We start from the raw sequence: 23,068 nt of genomic DNA on the forward strand, positions 1-23,068 counted from the left end.
GAACATTTGAATAGTCTTTTACATTACAATATAATTGAACACATAGATTTGATAACAACATGTTTGTGTGAATCTGTTTTGTTCAGTCTATCAGTAACTTTATTGACAAAAATAAGTTGAATGAAAAGTTTATATTATGTGTATTTATTTATTTATATCTGCTACAGTGTTTTGTTTCAAACGTTCACAGTCTATGTTATGGCACATAATTAGGACGCCTAGGTGTACGGTTAGGGGTGGAGTTAGGAAGCAGGGAGAGGCTGATGTTCCACTTGGGGTATTGGGTAACTCCCCTTCCTAGGAGCTCACACACCTGAAAAGGCGGCGGTTGACTGGAGTCGGAGCTGGCTGCTGGAGACGCCGTCAGACTGCCACGCCACATTTCTGCAGAAGATTCCAACAGACATTCAGAAATCTGGAGACAAAATCCACCGATCCGGGAACGCCACTACACACCTCACTTGATCTGGGGTCGCGTTTAACCCCCCCCCCAATGAACTAAAATCACAGCAACGCTGCTTGTGCTGGCCCAGCCTGGCCGTCGACCGGAGGGGACACACGAAGCGTCGGGTCAGGGTGGCCGCCTACAGTAGCGGTCGGGTCTGATGAAGGGTGAGTAACCCATTTACCCCCTAGACAGCTCAGAGATATACACACATTAGGTAAGTGAGGCATACGTTCAAGTCCAACTGCACACCGCAGGGAAATAACGAAGGTTACAGTTACCAGCGTTAGGAGTGTCAGGTAACGAGTCAGGCATAACGTTAGGTGTCTTGTAACAGTCTATCTCTCTCGCGCCCAAATTACCTCCACAAAAAAAAAAAAAAAGATAATGAGCCCCTTTAGTGAAAATCAAGTTTTTAACCTTGTTGACATGGCCATATGATGGTTTTTATATACCACAAGACATATCGTGAGCAAAATAAGCAGTCAACACTGAGCATTTCTGCATTGGAATTGCAGTCTATCAGTTAGCCTACAGCCTCAACAACACAAATTCAGCCTGTCACATATATAAGGAACTAATCCTGTCGACTTGTGAAACGATGGGTATCAGAGGTGAAGTCAAATGTAGCTACTTATCACTATTTTACAAGATAAGTTTAACTTTCACATCATCTTGTCAGAGCTGGCAATCGGCAAAAAGATTTATCTAACATTAGCAACACAACACATTATTAGCTGTCTGATAACGTTGTCAAGTGGAAGGGTCGTGTTATCTATTACTGCTATGTTTGTTATGATGCAGAGAGCAGTCAGAAGTTAAACATTAGCAGGTACGTTGGAGCTGCAGGCGAACAGGGTTTGGGTAGACATAGAGGCAGGGACCTATTTGCATATCCATAGATCAAGTATACTAAATGAGTGGAAGGTGTAGCGCTACACCTAAGCCATTTTATGGCACTAAGTGTTTTTTTTCATGGCATAATCCCAGTGGCAACCACCAGGGCTGAAATTGAAGTCAACACAGAGGTGCCACAAACTGCAGTTCTTAGAATGGCCACTTGAGGCTGTCTCCAGGAGTGAGCCAATCCCCATAGACACCCATTGTTTAAATGCCAAACTTTAGAGTAGAAATAAACATGTTTTAGCCTGGTACAAAAAGTGGTTTTGATCTCTATGACTGACTCCTCCTTCATGACAACTTCTGGCTCCAAAAAACCAAGATGGCGGTGTCCAAAATGCTGAACTCGAGGCTTCAAAACTGCAGTCCACAAACCAATGGGTGATTTTTACAGTCTATGGAAAAAACTTAAAATACGCATATACTGTAAATTTGTAATTTTGATGAACAGAGATGGGTTTTTAGGTTTAATCAATACCAAGAGAGGAACTTAAATAACTTACAATCATTCTAGTATAATGATGATGATGATGATGAAATTTTTAAAGCTTATGGAAACACTTAATTGCACAGATGGACACACATGAGCACACACCCAAACACACTGTGAGTGCCCAGAAAGTCTGAATCTCTCCTCTCCCTCACTGTTTCGGTTTGTTTTGTCTCTCTGCACCACCCAACCCTCCCATCATCTTGTCTACCTGTGTCTAGAGGAAAGACGCCTGACCTTTAACCTCCCACTAACAACATTGGAGTCACACACATGCAAAGTCAGAGTGTAGTGTGTAGTGTTTGTGTGTGTATCTGCAAGTTATATGTTTTAACTGCATTTGGGTGTGTTAGACTCCCATAATGCAATCCTCAACGCATCTCTATGTTCCATACATGTTGATTAGGCTCTTTGACTGTGCTTTTGCACATGTGTTTATATAGTTGTGTATGTGTTGCCGCTGGAATGTGGTTTACAGTGTTAAGATTAAAAGCAGGGGCTCTGTGGGTCTGCGTGTGACTTCCATCTAATAGCCCTGTAATCCTGCTCTCACTAGGAGCCCCTAATGATGGCTGTCTCTCTCTACAGCTAGACTGGCATGCAAGACATCACACGCACTCACACACACACACACTCGCACACACACATGCAGGATCTAACACATGCCTGCATATAAACAGGCAGGAAGGAGACTTGCTCTCCAAGTCTTGCACACACACAGAAAGGAAGTGGCCGAACATGTGTGTGCAAACTGTCACACGCACTCTCACAATAATTGCATACAATGGCGTAAAGCGTGACACATTGAACATGGAATGTGGATACATTGGCAAAAAGGCACTTATTAACACATACACACGCTGACAATTACAAACACATAAAAAGAAAAACATGTGCAACATATGAGTGTAAACACATTTACTACATGTCTTTCGTCACCGGAGATTTTCCTCCAGATTTGGACAATGCACAGAGAACCCTTCATTAGAAATACACTGTATGTGCAATGACAGTCAGGCAGACATGGTAGATAGTGTACACAACATGTGCATACCTGACAGTTGAGAGATATATTCTGTATTTTACCCTCAGAAACACACACGATGCCCATTAGAGCAACATATGCTTTGGATCATCCCTTAACCTGTAATTATTCTGCATGATAGCAACAGGGAGCTGTTCACAGTGTGACTTATCAGACCAGGACCAAATTACTGGTGAAACTGACGGACTAGTGTAGTTGAAAAAAGCTCAGAAGTGATCATGTCTAATAATGCGCTTAATCAACTGTGACTAAGGGTGCTTTCAGACCTAGAGTTGTCTTGCTTTGGTCTGAATCAGGGACTAATTTGTTACAAAGCTGTATAATTGTCTAGAGTTGGTTCATGTTCTCACGGCAGCATTTACAAGTGGACCAGATCAAATGCCTTGCGTGAGAAAGCTGCTCTTGATTGGTCAGAATTTCCATGTGGGAAAAATCCAGGAAGTAAACAAAATGTTGAAGAAGAGTACACTTGCAAGATAAATGTGACACTTTCTAATGTCACAATGGAGGGACAACTACGCAGGTTGATTTTAGCGCTGCTCATCGTGGACTATATTGCTGTCATTGTTCATTTTAGTCAAACCATACAGTTTGAAAACGAGGCGCGGCTCCAACTAGAAAACAATGTTTTGATGCATTGGATGTGCTGAATGTGCATATTAAGGCAGTACAGGAGGAGGTGCACATTAATAATCCTCCAGGACTGTAACATGCTCATGTTTAACCCAAACAATGTGTCATGTGACTGCAGTTGGTTGAGATCCAGGTCGGAACACGTTCTCACCACAAATGAACTGCACCAGAGTTTGTTTGTAACTGGATCAAGACGGTCCTTTTTTAAGGGGGGAGGGGCTTAAAGAGACAGGCACTGAATCGGCACAGACTGTATGAAGAGTAAAGCGTAAGTAGTAAAAACCCCAAACACAAGTACAAACCTGATAATGGACATATCAGGTCCCCTTTAAAAACCATATGTACCACATGTGTCTGATGAGTTGTATGGGTGAGTTACATCAAGAGTCCATGCAGCCTGCCAACAGTCATCTTCCTGAATATTTCATTTAGTATCTTTCAAATTCCACCATTTTGGGATGCATACAACAAATGTCAAACAGCAGATGGTCAAAATGACGTAAAGAAGCATTCAAATGGCACGTGTTTGTAATTAAATGAGCCAGTGTTTGATAGGAAATACATGTAAAAGGTGGAGACTTAGAGTGAGTAGCTTTCCTTTTTCTGGCTGTCAAACAAAAAGAGCTGTAGTTTGATTCAGTCAGATCTGGTTCAGTGAGAGAGGCTCTATTTCTCAGTAGATCTGAGGATGTAAACAGTTTAATGTATCACATGTTTACCTCCTGGCACCAATAATTTTCTGTGTGATTTGGTTTTGTGATTCTGGAAAGAAATGCACACACACTGCATATGTGTATATGTTTTAATCTGCATCTGTATGAACAACATCATCTCTATTTGAGGCTGTAGACTGATGTGTTTGTATGCTGTGTTTCTGTGTGTAACATCTTGTGTCACAAACTAATTGGTGACTATTACATCCATGTATTTTTTTGATGGGTTAGTGCTTGGAGCTGTGCTGTACATGCTATTATTACTGGATCGCTGTGACTGTGTTAGGGTAGCTTGCCTGTGTGGGTCTTGTTGACCGAGTCTCTTTGATTATGTCAGTTACTCAGTGTCAGTGAGCTGCTCAGAATGACCACCTTTATATTCCGCATCCAAGTGTGTTTCTCTCACTACAAAGAATGTCCATCTTAAATCACTCAGCCTCATATTCTGTCTCAAGATGCTAACATCATAGTATTGCCACAAATTGTGGGTTTTGCTTTTCAGTTAATGTACCAGTAAAACATTTCTTTAAACCGGAAAAAGGTGAGGTTATCCTCTTGAAGGAAAGTGAATATTGTTTCAAGAAAGAATCAGTACGAATGAAAATTACTTGCTGAAATATTACTTCCTGTTCTACTGTTTCTCTTTTAACACACTTTAGGTGGTGTTATTCCAGGAAACACTAAGATACAGTGGCCGTCCCCTGCCTGCAAAGACGAAGACAGCAGCCGCAGCACAGATGGAGGAGGAGCATGGAGTCCTGGAATGGAAATAAAGTCAAACATAGCGATGGAGAAGAAGGAAAGACATGTTATTTTGATAGTAATTTAATATTAATCGTATTATTTTAATAGTGTTTTTGTTGTTCCATTTGAATTTAATAATACAAGCAATTTAGTTACATATCGCTTCTATTGCCTACTCTAAAAATCACATGCACATACTTATAGACGTTCACAAAAGAGTTGTACCGGACTCAAAATTATGTCAGTCAAATCAGATTCGGCTGTTCAATAGGAATATTCCATTATTCTTTTTTTTTTTCATTTCACAGAAAGTTTTAAAGTTTAAACGGGCACAGCAGAACGTTTTGTGTGACGACATTCATGCAACATAGTACACAAGCTAATGGTGCTAACAATAGAACAGAAATGAGCAACATTTTTTTCCGACACTAGATATCAAATAAAATTCAGAGACTGTGTCGTATTAACTTGCCGTGATCTGTAAATTCACCACTTCTAAGCAGAAGAGAGAAGATAATGTTATTTCAGAGCCTTAAGGCCTCTACACATGATCAGCTGTAAAACCACTTTGCGCTGGCTGTCCCATTGTTTGTCTATGGAGAGGGTGGCAGTGCCTGACAAAGCGGTACCACTACTCTTGGCGTCGCACACCATTTGGATTTTCCACCCGATCGCTGCGCTCAGAGTTGAAATTATTTGAACTTTGACCGCGCCGCTGCGCCGCACCTGGCAGTGAGTGAAACGTGTTGTTCTTATCATGTGAATGTCGCTTTACAGTGCAAAGTTGTTGTTTTTTTTTTGTTTGTTTTTTTTAATAAAGTAAATAAACTTAAACTTAAAATCCCGGAACCAAGCGTCCCCAGAAGTACACTGCACAGCACCCTGAGTAGCAGAAATACAAAAAACAAAAATGCTCAAATTGAAGTACTCTCAGTCGACTAAGAGGTCTTTGAACGATGATTCGAATCTCCGGCTTTCAGGGGGCAGCCCTTATAAACACAAGATACAGCTAGCCCTTCTCATACAGCAGTAAACTCCCCAGACACACACTCTCTGACAGACATGCACTTGTTTTCTCACAACCCGACTCACGCAGTTTCAATAGCACGCACAGGATTTCACGGACAAACACCCACGCACGCACATAGTGTATACACATGCATGTACACACAGGCACATGCAAACACACACACACAGCACACACACAGAGCACACACAGCCTGTCACAAGGGCAGGGCTGAAGGAGCATGACAGCGTGTCCCTTGCCACCCGTGGACACAAACAAAAGGCAGGCAAACACAAAAGAAACTGTAAGGCAAGCACCCCCAGACACACACTCACTTACTCACACATGCACACATAACAATTACCCAGCCCTCACCCCCAGGCATTGTGTGTTATTGACATCATTCACTCTGTGCAAGGTCTTTCCATCCCTCCCCTCCCTCTCTCTCTTCCTCTCCCTCCACATTCTGGATAAATAGGCATGATGGGAGAAATGCGTAAAGGGTGTGTGGCATGGAACTCATTTTCCCGCTTACTGGCACACATGGAAAGCTTTTAGCTCGACTTCCCCGTGTCCCTCTCTTCCAACCCATCTGCGAGTCAATGCGCATGCACGTTGTTCTCACAGAAAGGTGGGCAGATAATGATTTTATCCTGCCAACGTTTCCTCTGTTTGCCAAAACACACACATATGGTTTATCTGCTAAAAGTCCCGGTCTGTACGGAGAGGACATTCACAATCAACAATCCCCAGCTGCCCCTTTATAAAAATAAATAAAAAATAAAAACATATTCCATTAATGTGGCAAAGGTAGCGTTTTCTTTTGTGCTCTGCAGCTGACTTCTTGTGGCCTTCCTGTTTTTGAGAAAGTGATTGTGTGTGGCCTTGTGTGTGTTTACTCATTGCACGAGATTCTGCCATGTGCGTGTGTCTCCAGTGAGTGATTGTTTCTGTCCCAACACCACCAGGGCCTTTTTTTGCAATCAAGAAATTAGAGCTGCCCCCTGAAAGTCGGAGATTGGAATCATCAGTCAGAGACCCCTCAGGTGACTGGGATTGCTTCAAGTTGAACTTCTGTTTTTTACGGGTTTTGTTTTGTTTTTTTGGATGTCGTTGTGCTGTGCAGTTTATTGGTGGGGACGTTTGGTCCCCAGATTTTGCTGCGGAGTATGTGCTTTTGACTTTTACGATACTCTTTGGTTCAGTCAGCCATGGACATGTTGCGGTGGCAAATACATTAAGAGATTTTTCACTGTGGGGCTCTGAAATAACAAAGTCTTCTCTCTTCTGCAAAGAAGTGGTGAACTTAAAGCCCACAGCAACTTAATGCGACAAAGTCTCCGGCTTTGTTTGATATCTAGTGTCAGAAAAAAATGTTGTTGGACATTTCTGATTCATCGTTAGTGCAGGTAGCTTGTTTGATTACATAAATATTGTGGTTACACTGAACGACTGGCTGACTTTTGTTCAAACTTTAAAACATTAAACTTTAAAAGACAGGCTTCCCTAGTGTAATGGTTGGAGCACTCGTCTTCCATGTGGAAGGTCCAGGATTTGAATCCCGCTGGGGTCGACGTCAGCAAAGGCATGTGGTCGCAAGACGTTCCAACCGCCAAATCAAACGGGATGAGATTCCTTGAGGAGACTTCGGGATAAGAAATTAACTTCAGAATCTGAGCTAAGTCCTCAAACAGGGAGTCTAAAGCCCATTGTAGACGGGAGGTTCCAGATGTAAAAATGTGTTCATATGAAATTTAAAAAGACGTCAAATATTCGTATTGAACAGCTAAATCTGATTCAACTGACGTAATTGTGAGTTAGGTGCAGCCCTACAAGTAATGTCACTGAAGGACATCAATTATACGGTCATCATCACAATGTAGTGTGCCAATTTGCCAATTTCTGCTCCAAAATGAGTCTTTTCCTGTTGCTCTGCTGTGAGAAATAAAGAGTAAACTATTCTTCTAAAGCCTGTATTCATTTAACAAGTAACAAGTTAAAAAATAAAAAATTAAAAAGAGCTTGACAATCTAAAGGTCCACTTACTCACTTGTTCCAAAACTTCTGACCACATCACATGGTCTTCATCAGCAGGTGAAGTTTGCTCAGTTGGCAACTTTACATTATTCTGAGCACCTGTCATCCACTTTGGCTTATACGTTGAGCTTGGCAGTTCATTCCTTACTAAGAAAAACAGCAAAAGAGGAGTAAGTGAGCTTTTGTCAACTTCAATTTAGATTTAAATTAGAAACTGTCTTATCAAAGAAACAAGACCATAAGGCCCAATCCCAATACACCCCCACCACTTAGCCCTTACCCCTCCATTTTGTGTACTCATGCCCAGGGGTAGGGTGTCCCGATTCTTGTTGGGAATGAGGAGTAGAGCAACAAATTGAGGTATTTGAGAGGCCCAATGCAAGTCACGTGTTATGAGAAAACAGGAGCATGTGTTTTTTTTCCATTAATAAAGATAATAAAACACAAAAGCCACTGTATTATCTTATTTTAATGTTGTAACAAAAGAAATGGCTAGTATGCCAAGTCTTGATAGCTAACTAGCTAACTAGCTAACATTACATTGTTATTGCTGATTTTGACATATTTTCATGTTACGCACTCCCCCGTTGATGATAAATGGTAGTGAAGTAGCTGCACTTTCTACCGCTCCTCCAATATCAGTGCAGATTGGCAGGGTAGGAGCATAGGTTGCTAGTTGCCTGGTAATGTAGCAGTGTTCCTTTTCATTTGATGACTTGTTTGCTCAATCAATGGCGTGAAACTTAAGTTGTGAATAAATCACGAGTGTCCTCAAAACTGCAAAAGGATGCCTATGGCCTACGTGAGGTAAATCACCACTGCAGAAAACGGCATATTTGCAATGTTGTCACATCTGTTTAGGTAACAAGGGTCTTGAAGGGTTGTCTGATTTCATGTAGAAAGCTTTCAACCACTACCCCTTTTAACTCTGTTTTGAGGGGCATGGTGGCGCTCAGACATAAGTGAAAATATGAAATGGGATTGGACCTAAGAACTTTTAATACTTGACATTTTTAGATGTAACAGACACCTATGGTCAATTCCAAAACCGTATTATTATATTGAGCCCTACAGACTCTTTTCACAGCACACATTTTGACTTGTCAAAGCAGCAAAAACACAAGCAGAATTAATACAGTGACATTAATGGTGGCTAAATTCTATTTAGCTGCTCTCGTTGAGGCTCCAGTATCATGCGTGCTGTCTCACTGTCACACTGACATGGCCTGCCAGGTCACTTGAATAGAACAGGGCCATCATGTTACTATTTACACCTCTACTTTTCCTGCTTTGACAGAAGTGCCTTTTCCATACACATGCAGACCCCTTGATAACTGCTCACATTCTCCCTGCACATGCACCTCTGACCACTGACCTTTCCTTTTATCCCTGTTAAACTTTTTCCCTCCGTGACCTGCTTGTCTGCGGTGTGTTTGAAGAGATAACCTCTTCCTTTGCCAGTCAGAGGCATTAACACACTCTGCCTGCTCCTACTCCATCCCACAGTACACACTCTCCCTGTCTTTGACACAGTCACTGTGTGTGCTCTGACCGCACACACTTTCTGTCTCCCTCAAAACACAAACACCCTCCTCCTTCTCTCTCTCTCTCTGTCTGTGGCACACACACACGCACAGATCTGTGTCTTTGTCAATATTCTTTTCATCTCTTTGGCCTTCTTATTATTCAACCCCTCTGACCCTGTTGCTAAAAAGGAATTCCCACTCAGCCTCTCCTCCTCTGCTTTCTGTGCCTTCACTTTATTTTTGATCCAGTCAGCTCTCTTTTCGACTCCCCCCTGCTCTTTTACTGGAGCCTTCTCCTTTGCTCGTGCCCTTGCTTTGTAGCCCTTGACCTGGTGTCCTTCCTGATTTTTGTGTGTGTGTGTGTGTGTGTGTGTGTGTGTGTGTGTGTGTGTGTGTGTTTGAGAAACAGCACTGGGGCATGTGTGTGAGACTCAGTCGAACACTCTCTACCTCTTGATGTGTGTGTAACAGGCACACGACATAAAGCCCCATTACGTTGACACGAATGATCACTCTTAAACATTCAGATTTAATCACCCTTAACAAATGCCCACACGCATAAACATTCATATGTACACACACACACACACACACGCATGCCTTGCACACACATTTGGAGTGTGATCTCCTCGCAGCAATTATCATAGCAGGGCAGGCATGCACACGTGTCCCTGGGGAATCTGTGCAAGTTGCTGGTAAACACACACACAGTCACACACTCCAGGGAGTGGCGTGTGTGTATAACTAAGCCCTTGTTCGTCACTGGGCGTCCCTGAACGCCTCTCTCCTGCGTCGTTATGGTCGTTCCGGAATTCTGCCGTCCCGTGAGCCCTCCCACACCCTATAATTAGTGTCACCGGGGCAACCGGAGAAAGAATGCTCAGTATTCTTGTCGTCGTGGTAACTGCGTAAGTGTGGGGGCCGGAGGTGCTGGTTGTAGGTGTTGGTTAATGACAGGGACAATGAGACCTCAGTCTGCCACCTCATGTGGCATATTAGGAAAAGTGTGGTAGGTAAATTCATGCGTGTGTGTGGATATCTGTCCGTCCCTTACGTGCCACACAGAGACCCCTATGCCATGTTTGCATGGTTACAGCTATTGCTTACAATAGCTTCATATGCATGCAGACACACACATGCAACCTCAGGAAATAACCAACCATGGCAGGATTAAACTGTTAGTGGGACCCAGGGCAATAATTTGCTCTTGGTCTCCTACTGACCCCCCCACTTCCTCCCGCTGTGAGTTCTATATGTGCCCCGTCGTCCCCATGTACACTGCACAACTAAACCCAGTCAAAAACCAGAGCTCCTGATGCTGGAAAACTACCCAGCCCCAGGATTGCTGTGTGTCAGTTAGTTTGCGGTAATTTGATTATAAACATCTGCATTTCAGAGTATGCACCATGTGAGCATAATACAGACCAGTTCAGTAGGTCACAAGATGAATCTGAGTTGTTTTGTTACATACATTTAAATTCATCTCATTTTTTTGTGAAATATTAGTATAAGATAGTTTTACCTCCAACAAATATTCAAATTAAACAGTCTGAGAGGGTGAAATCACTGTGATGAGAGGTTGCAAGTTAACACTGCTTCACTTTAAGGAGCCAAAACGTCGGAAACCAATCATAATTACAAATTAATTGAGGTCTTAAAATAACGTTTTGACTTTCTACAAGACAGAGCCTCAAGTTTAAGTAACAATGCAGAATCCACCACAGTTTATATTTTAGTTCAGTGGTTCAAATTCCTTAACAAATTTGCCATTAATCAATTACCAACTGCCAAACGGCTTGCAGTAAATTTGGGTTTCGGGGCCCTGTGCAGGCCAATTACTCTCTTTGCCAACAACCAACAGAGACATATGGCAAGCTATTTTAACATTTAATCGCTAAGTCTGACTATCCGGAATACCATTATAGATATCAACAACATCATTTTGACTAGTAGTAATGTCATTGTGACTAGTATGAATTTTAATTGAAGATATCTATAATGTCATTCTGACTAGTCAAAACTGAATTACAGATATCTATAACGTCATTCTGACTAGTCAAAACTACAGTTACAGATATCTGTAATTCAGTTTTGACTAGTAAGATTCAAACTATTTTTGCCATTCATGTGTATGGGGTTTGTCATTATAGATACCTACAATTACATTATGACTATCTATAATTCCAGTTTGAGATATCTACAACGTCATTTTGACTAGTCATAACTCAGTTACAGATATCTACAACGCCATTTTGACTAGTCATAATTCGAAATCAAGATATCTACAACGTCATTCTCACTATCTGAAACTCAATTCAAGATATCTAGAAAGGACCGTGTAGATATCTTCAATTGATGATAATTAAAGATATCGTGAACTTGAATTATGACTAGTCAAAATTAAATTGTAGATATCTCAAACTGGAATTACGGATATCCACAATTCAATTGCAGATATCTGCAATAACAATTGCAGATATCTGCAACTACATTGTAGATATCTATAATGACAAACCCCATACACATGAATGGCAAAAATATTTTGAATCTTACTAGTCAAAACTGAATTACAGATATCTGTAATTAGAGTTTTGACTAGGCAAAATCTAATTACAGATATCTTGAATAAGAGTTTTGGCTAGGCAAAATTATGTTGCAGATATCAGTAATGAATATCCAGTCTAGAGACAATGTTACTTACAGAAACACACTTACATGATACCAGTACAGGCCCGTATGTTACTTGTCGGCAGTACAACTGTGTCAACCATTGCAAAGACTGTACTGCAGCATCAGGTCGTTGGTGGGGAACTGGTACAAGGTCAGCATATGAGTCTTTACAGGACAGATAATTACAGGAAGCTCACTGCTTCACCTGGGGCACAGAGTTTTAGAAACCTCAACTGATGGGTCTCTAGTTCTCTCTGCTGTCTGTTTTTAGTTACTGCAACACTTCAGGATACACAGTCCTGGGGCTGGCTGAACACTGAGTGAACACAATGTTCCCTGTACTCAGTGTTCATAAGAAGGTGCACCTTTGACACAGCCCATGCCGGGGGCTTAAAAGTAACTTGATAATTTACCTTACTCCATTTTGCTTTGTTCTCCCTACTGAGGTTGCTGTAAAACTACAAAGTTGATGTATAAGTACTGACTTCCGGTACACTGTGTGTAAATGACGCATAATGATTTCATAATATAATCTGCTGAGGCCCTCATATGACACCTTTCTGTTTTTTTTCTCTTAATTGGCGGATGGATATGTTCCCTGCGTGAGAAGTCCGGACTTTCCCGTAAAATACGTCACTGAAACCGTTGGTGGTGAGTCGCTTCCTCCTGTTGCCTTCGGGTGATGCCGGAAACTAAATACTCACTCCAGTAATGAACACATAATAAGATGTTCAGTACTGCTAACATGTGATGTGACATTTAAGAAACCAAAAAAATGGGAATATTGCTGTAATTGATTATAAAACTGAGCCTCCATTCAGTACAAACTTCCGCTTGTTGATTAAAGTAATTGAGACACGTCAGTCACATGCCTAACGTACATTTTCTGGTATTTTCTTAATGTTTGCAGAATCAGGGGATCGATAAAGATTTATTATAATATTGACAACTTTGAGCAGCAACTGTTTTTGTTTGGGTTAATTTGTTATTATTTGTCATCTAAAATACTGGTCACCTGGGGAAAACTGAGCTCAAGTAGAGGTCTTGAAGGAGGCATGAGATAATTTACCATTTTTATGAAATAAAGAAAACAAAGGAGACATTATTGTTTCTCAGGTCTGTCTATAAATTATTTATTTGTCTAATAAAGTGAGATATATAGTGAGAACTTTGTCAGAGTGTACGATTAAAACCTCTATACAGGTAATATAAAAAACAAAAATAAGAACGGGTAAATAGGTGACCGATTAATTAACAGTGAGAGTTTTTAATAAATATTACATTCTACTACGCTTTGTGAACATTTAGGGAAAAAAGATTTAATTTTTGTTATTGAGGGGCTTTTATTTTATCTTTAATTGAGGGACTATTTTACCACCGCGGATGCGCACAAACGTTTGCGTGACGACAGGATGGTACGTCACATACTTTGTCATTCACCCTGCTCCGCCGTCGTTCCGTCGAAGCTGGCTGAGCCGTTGCAGTTTGCTGATAATCGCCGTTTTTCGGGTGAAGATGGCCGCAGGTCCTCTATCTGTATCCTCCAACGCGTCCACAAACAACGATGGCATTCTCATTGGTGACAAAGTTTATTCGGAAGTGTACCTTACGATCGACAACTCGCTCATACCGGAGGAAAGGCTTTCCCCGACGCCGTCGATGCTCGACGGCCTCGACCTGAACACAGAGACCGACCTTCGCATCCTTGGATGTGAACTGATTCAGTCGGCGGGCATTCTTCTCCGGTTACCACAGGTTAGTCCTCTCAAATAAACTCACTTTCCTTATATTATAATGTCGGTGTGTGTTTTATTCACAACAAGCACAAGATGAGTCGTGTTTGTTCCGGTCCTCGCGACACGGCCTGGTTGTTAGCTGTTTGCTAATGTTAGCTCGCTCGCTTGGCGTGGTGTTAGTCAAAATGGCGGCGGCCCATTGTGCAAGGTTAGGCCGGCTTATACAAGACAAAGTACTAACGTCATGCTCTGTATTTTTTCTGGACAGGTGGCAATGGCAACGGGGCAGGTGCTCTTCCATCGTTTTTTCTACTCCAAGTCTTTTGTGAAGCACAGTTTTGAGGTAAGTCAGCAGTTGAGAAAAACCTCATTGTCAGGCCGCTGATAATGTTAGCATAGCATAACGTTATGGTTACGTTCGTGGCAGCCATATTGTCGATACGTCGAGTTTTTTGAATTACTGTAAGACAAAGAGGGAACATACTGGATATCAATACGAAACAAATCAAAAAACAAAAAGTACATTGACAATACTGAATTTGTTTGGTATATTAATGTTCTATAGATGTACATTTTTTAAAGTAATCAAGTAATGACTTATCAAAGACACTATTAAAACTTTTTTTCGAAAATCAAAATGGTGGTTGGGTAGCTGGTCAGGGCTTACAGTCTAATTGGAACTAATCTCAGTAACGTAATAAGTCTGTCTTAATTGGTTGTGTGAGATGGACTGAGAAAGCAAAATTAAAGTGCTGGTCTCCAGAAGACGCAAATATATAAATAAATCTTCCATCACACTTGCGTCATATGGACAATGTGATGAACTGACATTATGATAGGAAAGTCATGTATCATGTAGTATTAAGGCAGTGCTGTTGACAGATATATAGCATCTCGCACAACAACCAGTTTTCTCACAGATATTAAAATTGTAGCCGAAACAGTATCAACAGGCTAAATATAACAAAACCTATTGATGGTTGACATTTAGGTCTCTTAAATTAATGTTAAGTCAAATTTACTGGTTACATACTTTTTATCTCTGGCTGTACGTTTTAGGTTATTGAACTCTTTCTTCCCACTTTCTGCTTCAATTATCTTCTCTCCAGATTGTTGCCATGGCTTGCATCAACTTGGCCTCCAAGATTGAGGAAGCCCCGAGACGAATACGAGACGTCATCAATGTGTTTCACCATCTGAGACAGATCAGAGGCAAAAAGTAAGTATCGCATTTGAATCCAGTTTTCTCTTTTGGGAAACAGTAAATGATAATTTTTGTTGTATGGAACATGTTGCATTGCATTGTTTTTTGTTTTATTCAATATAATGTTGTATGATGTCAATCTGTTTTTGCTGTGAAAGTGCTCTTCTGTTTATCCATGTACTCTAAACCATTTTAAAACTTTTCAGTTTCCGCTTCACTGGTAGTTTCAGCAGTGTAATTGTCTACATATAACATCTGAGTTTGACATTACACTGAAATTTAAATCTCAACAAACTCACTGTAAAAAAAAATGGTATGCATTATAAGCATGAGGACAAGGCACCAGCGCTTTCTTTGCTTGTGCCCTTGTCTTCATAGAAATCTGTTCATGTTAATACTATAAACCTTGGTATTAACTTGGCTTCTTTTTTCCCTTGCAACCAACTAACAGCGACCAGCTACATTTACCAAAGCCTGGGTGATGTGGAATGGTACGTAAGATGAAGCAGTCGGCATGACAACCATGATGCAAGGGGGTCTCTCCACCCCCAGGGCCACCCCACCCCCTCCTGTGGGAGACGCCCGTGGTCAGAGCCACCGCGGGGCACTGGGATCGGGGATGACAGGTTGGCCGAAGGTCCTTGGCCCCCGGGGTGCCTTGAGGACTCCTGTGGTTCAATCTTAAGCTTTGGGTATCTGTCCGTATATCTGTGGACCATTGGGTAATGTTGTCTCCTTTACTGACTGCTCCTCACCATGCATTTTGTTTGTGCTTCAAGAGTAAAACCCCATTCACCAACTGTTACCCATGGCTTTAATAAATATATCATCTTGATTGTTGAAGTTAGGATAATAATTGGATAGTTGTAGTCCAAGCAAGTTAAGTTTTTGTTTAGGGTCAGTGCATGCACTGTAGCTTTTGATAGTTTGGCATCGTCTGTAGTTAATTTGAGTCGGCATTCAAGTAAATGTACCAGTAACTGTGATGCACCTGTCACAAGTTTGTTCATTAGATTTGGATTTGGACATATTTAGCCCCAGATATCACACTGATAGGTTTTGTTTTTTTTTACCATGCATGTGGTTTATGGCATGACAATATTCACATTTAGATGTTTCTGATTTAAGACCTCAAAATACAGAAGTGAGTTGTTGGTTCTTTTTAAATGCTAAATCACTACTCATACGTGCTGGAAGTGGTAGAAGGAAGTCAGTCTGATTTATCAAGTTCTGTTAAATCTGTTGTGATGTAGATCGTAAATGGTACATAAAGAAGGAGGCTGTCAGGTTACAATAGGGAGGCTAACACAGTGTGTAAACATTTACAGATCGGAATGCATGTAATCCATGCTTTTGATTTTAAATAGGTGAGGCATTGTAATGATTGCTAGAAAACCGCCATTTGTAGATCTGTTTGTCTGCATCAGTAGTATCTAAAATAATATGCTGTTTGCAACAGAATATTTCATGTAGGTCGGTACATCATTTGGTTTGCTGTGACAGCAAAACGTAGTCATAGGACAGAGAAAAATGCATTTTCACTGAACTTTTCTTGTTTGAATCTGGATATCCTGTTATATTTTTAGTATAAATTGAGTAATTTTTTGGTTTGGCTTAGTTAACAGTATTAATTACACTGATGTATGCAGTGCATTAGAATAGGTGTGAATTACTTGTGACTCACTGTAGTTGTTTTGTCTTTTTAGTTCACAGTTCATGCTTGTAGAGGGAAATGTTTCTGTGTGGTGATGTAGTGATGTGACGGACGGTATGAGTTGATATTTCTGTTAAAGCTATGACGCAGGGTGAATGAGGTCAAGAGCTGTCTACAAATCCCATATGCTTTCACTGGAACCACAGGAGTCCACAAACCCCAGCAAACTGTCAGGCATGCTAACAGTTAGACCTGTTGCTTTGAGTTGGTTGAAACGGAAAAAAAGAGTAAAAAGAGTACAAGAAACCAAAAGGGCACTTTCATTTATTATTTATTTCGAAAGGGGGAAACATTATTTTATTTTGATTCCTTTATAAACCAGGACTCCAAGTTCATTGATACTTGATCAGAACTACATAAATACCAAAAACCAAGTCATCAAAGCAGAACGGCGGGTCCTGAAGGAGCTGGGCTTCTGTGTGCATGTCAAGCATCCTCACAAGGTGAGTTAAAGCCACTTTCATAACTATTTAAATTCTGTAGCACAGTGACGTTAAGCTATTGAAGCTACTAGTTTGATTCTTCATGCAGATACAACCACACAGGAAGCAGCTTTAGCTGACTAGTCTCACTTCTCAGAACAGGCTTGAGGTTGAACAGTGTCACACCTGGTGGTGTTTCCGTGTTTTTAACATTGAGTCATTTTATGATTCCAGGTTATCGTCATGTATCTTCAAGTCCTGGAATGTGAGAAGAACCAGACACTAGTCCAGACCGCCTGGTAAGTTCCTTCCTAGTTCCCTACTGACCACCCCCCACAGCAGCAACCTGTGTCATGTCTGCAAGAAGTGCCACCAGACCTGGGCTAAAAATGAAGTTGAAAGAGTTTCAAATGGTTGAATCACTTGAAGAGCACTTGATTTATCTGCTAGGATCTTGGGACACCCCCATATGTGGAAGCAACACCTGTCAGATAAGTGATATGGAAGTGCCCCTCATGTTTTGAAGCACAAATTTGAAAAGCATTCAACGAACATTTTGCCCAGGTCTGACCGCGACGTTCCCTCACTCCATTTTAACCCTTCCACCTCTTTTTTTTTTCTGATGGAGCAATTTGTTTTATTGCAAACCTGTTTCGTGTCTCACTCTCTTGTCTGCCCTTACATGGCTTTGCTGTAAAGTCTGTTTGATATGCAGTGCCCAGAGAACTTGGTTTAACTTTGTCCTTTCTCTCTACTCTTTGATTAAAGGGTAGTCCATGCTGGTAAGTCACATAAAGAACCTCTGAACTCTGCCTCCTCCAACCACATGACCTCAGGAAGCTCCCCCCATTGGCTGGCTGCCCCTCTCCTGACAGCCAATCCCAATGCCGAGATTCACTGAAGGGGGCGGGCGGGCCTTTCCCAACAGCCAGCATCGTCTTGTTTTCTCTTGGGTGTCCAAAAGGATTTGTATTTGTTGGTCTTGCTACAAAGGTTTCAACTGTAATGCCCATTTACTAAGTAGCAACATATTCATTTACATTCTTTTTTTCTAGTTTACTTGCATCTAGCATTGAAGTAAACTTAGCCACAACAGAATAACTTTTTTTTTTACCAGTATACCTGCCTATTTTTTTTTACATTTTCAGTAGTACACTTTGTCCTGTCCCCAACTGACGTGGTGTCCAGACATGTGTCTATCTTACAGGCTGATCCGGTTTTGCCTCCAAGGACCTGTCTCACCCACGCAGCAGTCAGAATCCAACGGCCATGTGTTATCCGTAGTAGCGTTGGCATAGCAGTTTTACACTGACCTGCCAAAGTGCAGGGCAGGTCATTTGATGAAGGCAGGTTAGACTGGAAGTGATCCCTGTGTGGCAGGTTGTCAACAAGTACTTGTGGCAAACACCCAGTGGACCAGTACATGCAATTTGAATGGGTGGAAATTGACACACACAATGTATGCATTTGGAGAAGTGTCACCACTTAAAAAAAAAAAAAAAAAGAAAGAAAGGGGGACATTTCACTGCTTTGTGATTAGTTGTAGTGTTTTCCCTGGTTGTAGTTCCTTTTTGACATTAATCTTAATGGGATCAGTGTTAGTTTATCGGGGTCTTACCATCATGTCATGTTATCACATGTTTTTGTGTCTTCAGGACTTCTATGTTTCTTACGGACATAGATGCTCACACCACCCTGTACTTGCCTGATTCATATCCTGGCCAGTTTGTCTTTCCTAATGCTCTCCCCATGGCTAATCCAATTTGTCCATTGTCCCAGACAACCTACTGACACATAATCTGTTTTGGTGCACAGAGGCTTCACTCAGCCTAAGTAGTGAGGCATAGATTGCCACCTAATGTCTTTTAGATAGTTAAAGGGGAATCGGGTTGCAGATGGGTACAATCAGTGGTCTTACGGGGGTCATTTCAAATCATGGCTGGAAAGACGTACTCTAACCTTCCAATCAGTGTTAAAGGTTGCAATCCTTATGGCTCAGACACAGAACGTTCAAACTTCTGAACTGCTATTAGGCCAATGTTGCATCATTTGATCACCTCAACATGACACTGACTACAAAATCTAGCTGTTGTGCATGCCACCATACATGCTGTGCCTCCCCAGTCCCTCAGATATAACAATCTGAAAGTGGCAACTGCATTCTTGATGAATGTGTTGCATCCTCATGCCTGCATGTCCCCCCTCCCCTCCTACAAGGCATGTGTCATTGTCTCAATCATCATTAGTCTTAATCTAGTTACACTATAAGGTCATAGTGTGGAAAAATGGTCTTGGCAGGTCTTCAGTAGTTTTTTTCCCCCCCCATTTGTGTCTTCATGCTTTACCTGTGACATACAGCACTCCCATGGATGCCCCAGAGAGAAATGGACAAAGTTAAATTCAACAGATAAAAATGCGTATCGCTCTTCAGTACTGTGTAACTTAAGAATGTGTAACTGCTTTTGTTATAGCTATCAGGGCTCATGATTAATTTGATGTCATCAGTGCCTCTAATGGTCAAATCCACAGCAGCTGATTGTCCAGCACATCAGTTAGTGTTGGTGCTTGTCTAGAAGTCACCCACCACAAGTTTTTTGGTGGTGAAGATTTCCTATTAGTAAAATTTTCCTAAGGTATTATCAGTGATTAATAATCTTAATCTTTATTACAAAATAGAATTTTAAAGCCCCGATGAGTAGTTGGCATTTTACACGAGAAATGTTTCATATTACTGACCTACAGTAACAACTTGCAGTTAAAGCTGTGACAGGTCTTAAAAGATGTGGGAATGGGTGAGAGGTGGCTTTGTTTAGAGAAGATGCTATGTTTTTGTTTCTATGTGTTCTTTTTGCCTCTATAGGAACTACATGAATGATACGCTGAGGACAAATGTGTTTGTGAGATTCCAAGCCGAGACTATCGCCTGTGCCTGCATATTCCTCGCTGCCCGAGCCCTGCAGGTAAGAGGAACTGTTTAGATAAAACACATTTTCACCTTGCCATTAATTCCTATTTTGCTGGTTTTGTTTTCACACCAAGTGTGGTTACATCACATCCTCTGTAGCTTTACAGTATAGTCCCTCCAAATGTTTTAAACTAACGTGAATGTTTTTCCCAGATACCCCTGCCATCCAGACCTAATTGGTACCTGCTGTTTGGAGCCAGTGAGGAAGACGTGAAAGAGGTCTGCATCACCACCCTTAGACTCTACACCAGGAAGAAGGTAGGCTTTTTTCTTTGAGAGAGTACTATATTAGTATCACCTTGGATCATGACTTGATTCGCAGTAATTTTAAACATTGTGTTTCTAAACCCCGTGTAAATGTGCCACAACATCAGTCTACTAAGCTGTAAACAACACTGGTATAGACTCAATTGCTGTACACCTTCAGGGAAACCAGCTGTCACTATGAACCTATTGACAGCAGTCTGATAAACCTACCGGCTCACAGTAGCCAGTACTCTGTGTTGTGTGTAAACTCAGTGTGATTCTTCCCCAGCCTAACTATGATCACCTGGAAAGGGAGGTGGAGCGGAGGAAGACGTTTTTGGCAGAGGCCAAGCTGAAGGCCAAAGGTCTGAACCCTGACGGTACCCCCGCACTGTCCACGCTGGGTGGCTTCTCTCCTGCCTCCAAGCCCTGCTCCCCAAATGTGGTGAAGGTGGAGGAGAAATCCCCAAACCCCCAGACCATTAAACCAGTCAAGAAGGAGCCAGACAGCCGGACCCAAGTCAACAAGAGTCCACACAATGGGTAAGAAGGAAACGTATTGTATTGTGCTGTATTTCAGTGTTAGTCGTCCCCACATGTATATTTGTGCCTTCATTAAGGTTTTAATTTTTTCAAATCTTTTCTTGACTTCCACTTACATGTGTCTTTTTAATTTCATAAGCCAATTTTTTTTTCCAGTTTGAGAAAAGAGGTGAAGATTGGGAGGAACAGCAGGAGCGGAAGTCGATCTCGTTCAAGAACACGTTCCAGGTCCAGATCTCGCTCCCCTCGCAGACAGTAAGATCACTTATGATATGTAAAGACATTATAGTATACTGCTCTAAGTGCTGACATGATAGTCTAACTCTTAACTTTGAATATAATAGGGATGTATTAATGTCTCTTACTTTTGTTAAACTAGCGGAATCTATTTCTCATCTTCTTGATTTCTTTTGTTTCCACAGTTACAACAGCAGACGCAGTCGCTCAGGGACCTACAGTTCTCGCTCGCGTTCTCGCTCACACAGTCGCAGTCCATCACCTCGGCGACACCAGCCCTCACCCCTCCTCCCCCACCTCAAGTCCAAGACCAGCCACCATGGCAACAGCGACTCCAAGCCCAGCGGGCGCCACAGCAACAGCGGAAGCGGATCAGGCCACAAGAGGAAGCGCTCACGCTCTCGGTCACGGTCCCGCACTCCAGTCAAAGTAGACAGGGACCGGGACAGAGAGAGGGAGCGTGAGAGAGACAGAGACCGCGGTTCCTTTGACCTTTCTACAAAGAAACACAAACACGAGCGAGGAGGCAGTCACCGAGGAGACAGGAGAGAGAGGGAGAGGTCACGGTCCTATGACAGGGACAGAGAGAGGGAGCGTAGCCACAAGAGCAAACACCACAGCAGTAGCGGGCACTCAGGACATAGCCGTCACCGCCGCTGAGACAGCACGCACACCAGGCAAGATCTAGGACTGATAGTCACCCAAGTATTTTCAGTATACTCAAAATAAAATCCGATTGGGCATGTTCTCTGAAGCTGTTGAATACAGTCAAGTCAGTAAATATCAGTGTAACTCCTGGTGTGTTTATTTAATGAAGTCGTGTTAACAGACACATCTTGCAAGTATTTCAAAAGACATTGCTGACATGTCTTGGGGGGGCTGCAACCAAGAACTTGCAAAAATCCACATATTGAGCAAACTGCAGCTGTTAAAGCCAAAGCTGCACCTCTGCCATGATTCAGAGAACCTGCCTTCTTTGATTGTATTTTGGGCATATTACCAGCCTCATGCCCACAAAGTTGGGTTTCTGGGTTTCTCATATGCATCATGAAAATCACCATTTAAACTATATGATTTACAGGAATGTTGATTCTCTTCAACCTTTTATTTATTTGGTCAAAGCCAAATAGCAAAACAGTTTTATTATGAAGTTGTTGTCCCTATGAAAGACTGTAATACAACCTTGACATTGGAGGCATTTATGGAAACACTGACATTGCCTGAGTCCTACACATAGCGTTTGCATGCACAGATGTCTTGGTGATAGAATATTCATTGCTTTGGCTCTCATTTACACAACGACGCACCTGTAGCTGATATTTGGCAGAGGTGTTGTATGTTGTGTTAGTACAGATTGAATGTGTGCGTCTGAGGAACCCAGGCTGCTGCAGAATCTACCAGCATTTAGTGGACTGTTTGTAGGTTTACTAGCCTTTTGTCACCCAGGTCAGTCATGATCAGTGGTCAAGGAAAGGCACCAATGCAGTGTGACTTCAGTCCCAGACCTGTCGTCGTCGTCGTCGTCCTCTCCACCTATAGTGGGTTTTTTTTTTTCAGTTTCCCATGATACCTCCGCCCCTCACACCACTGTCATCCCTCCAGCCTACCCTTATGTTCTTGGTTTTACATGTAAAGTTATGGACTTTAGGAAAATGAAACTTATTTACAGTGTAAAGACAGATCGATATCTGCTGACAAAATGTGAACGCTTTGATTTTTAAAAGCGGACTGCTCAGTGGAAGGATGGAATGAATAAATGTAAAATAAAAGCGATACTTCAGGAAAGATCAAT

At 41.8% G+C, this 23,068-nt stretch overlaps 1 protein-coding gene and 1 long non-coding RNA gene across 3 annotated transcripts; one reads left to right on the forward strand and one right to left on the reverse strand.

Annotated features, from left to right (window-relative positions):
- Positions 1-2,873: 2,873 nt before the first annotated feature.
- LOC125888700 (uncharacterized) lies at positions 2,874-12,746 on the reverse strand. 2 transcript variants are annotated; one of them, XR_007449356.1, is made up of 3 exons: positions 12,623-12,746; positions 8,027-8,160; positions 2,874-4,984 (listed from the first exon to the last, which is right to left on the reverse strand). It is a non-coding gene; the product is annotated as an uncharacterized LOC125888700 (long non-coding RNA). The 2 variants fall into 2 exon arrangements; XR_007449357.1 differs by having other exon boundaries at positions 8,023-8,160.
- An 831-nt stretch (positions 12,747-13,577) lies between these two features.
- Positions 13,578-23,067, forward strand: ccnl1a (cyclin L1a). Its single transcript, XM_049576201.1, has 10 exons — positions 13,578-13,964; positions 14,214-14,288; positions 15,055-15,164; positions 17,186-17,306; positions 17,520-17,584; positions 20,146-20,245; positions 20,404-20,508; positions 20,786-21,039; positions 21,196-21,294; positions 21,462-23,067. Exons 1-10 carry the CDS (start codon positions 13,593-13,595, stop codon positions 21,934-21,936), a joined length of 1,776 nt encoding a protein of 591 aa, XP_049432158.1. The 5' UTR covers positions 13,578-13,592; the 3' UTR covers positions 21,937-23,067.
- The last annotated feature ends 1 nt before the right edge of the window (position 23,068 follows it).

The sequence above is a fragment of the Epinephelus fuscoguttatus genome, linkage group LG5 (genome assembly GCF_011397635.1).
Source record: "Epinephelus fuscoguttatus linkage group LG5, E.fuscoguttatus.final_Chr_v1".
Classification (NCBI taxonomy): Eukaryota; Metazoa; Chordata; class Actinopteri; order Perciformes; family Serranidae; genus Epinephelus; species Epinephelus fuscoguttatus.

Excerpts from the sequence above, each read along its gene's own strand:
- ccnl1a (XM_049576201.1), top strand. The coding sequence starts at position 13,593 with ATGCGCACAAACGTTTGCGTGACGACAGGATGGTACGTCACATACTTT. Across the intron at positions 13,965-14,213 it reads TTCTTCTCCGGTTACCACAG|GTGGCAATGGCAACGGGGCA; the intron begins GTTAGTCCTCTC and ends TTTTCTGGACAG. Across the intron at positions 15,165-17,185 it reads AGACAGATCAGAGGCAAAAA|GACTCCAAGTTCATTGATAC; the intron begins GTAAGTATCGCA and ends TTTATAAACCAG.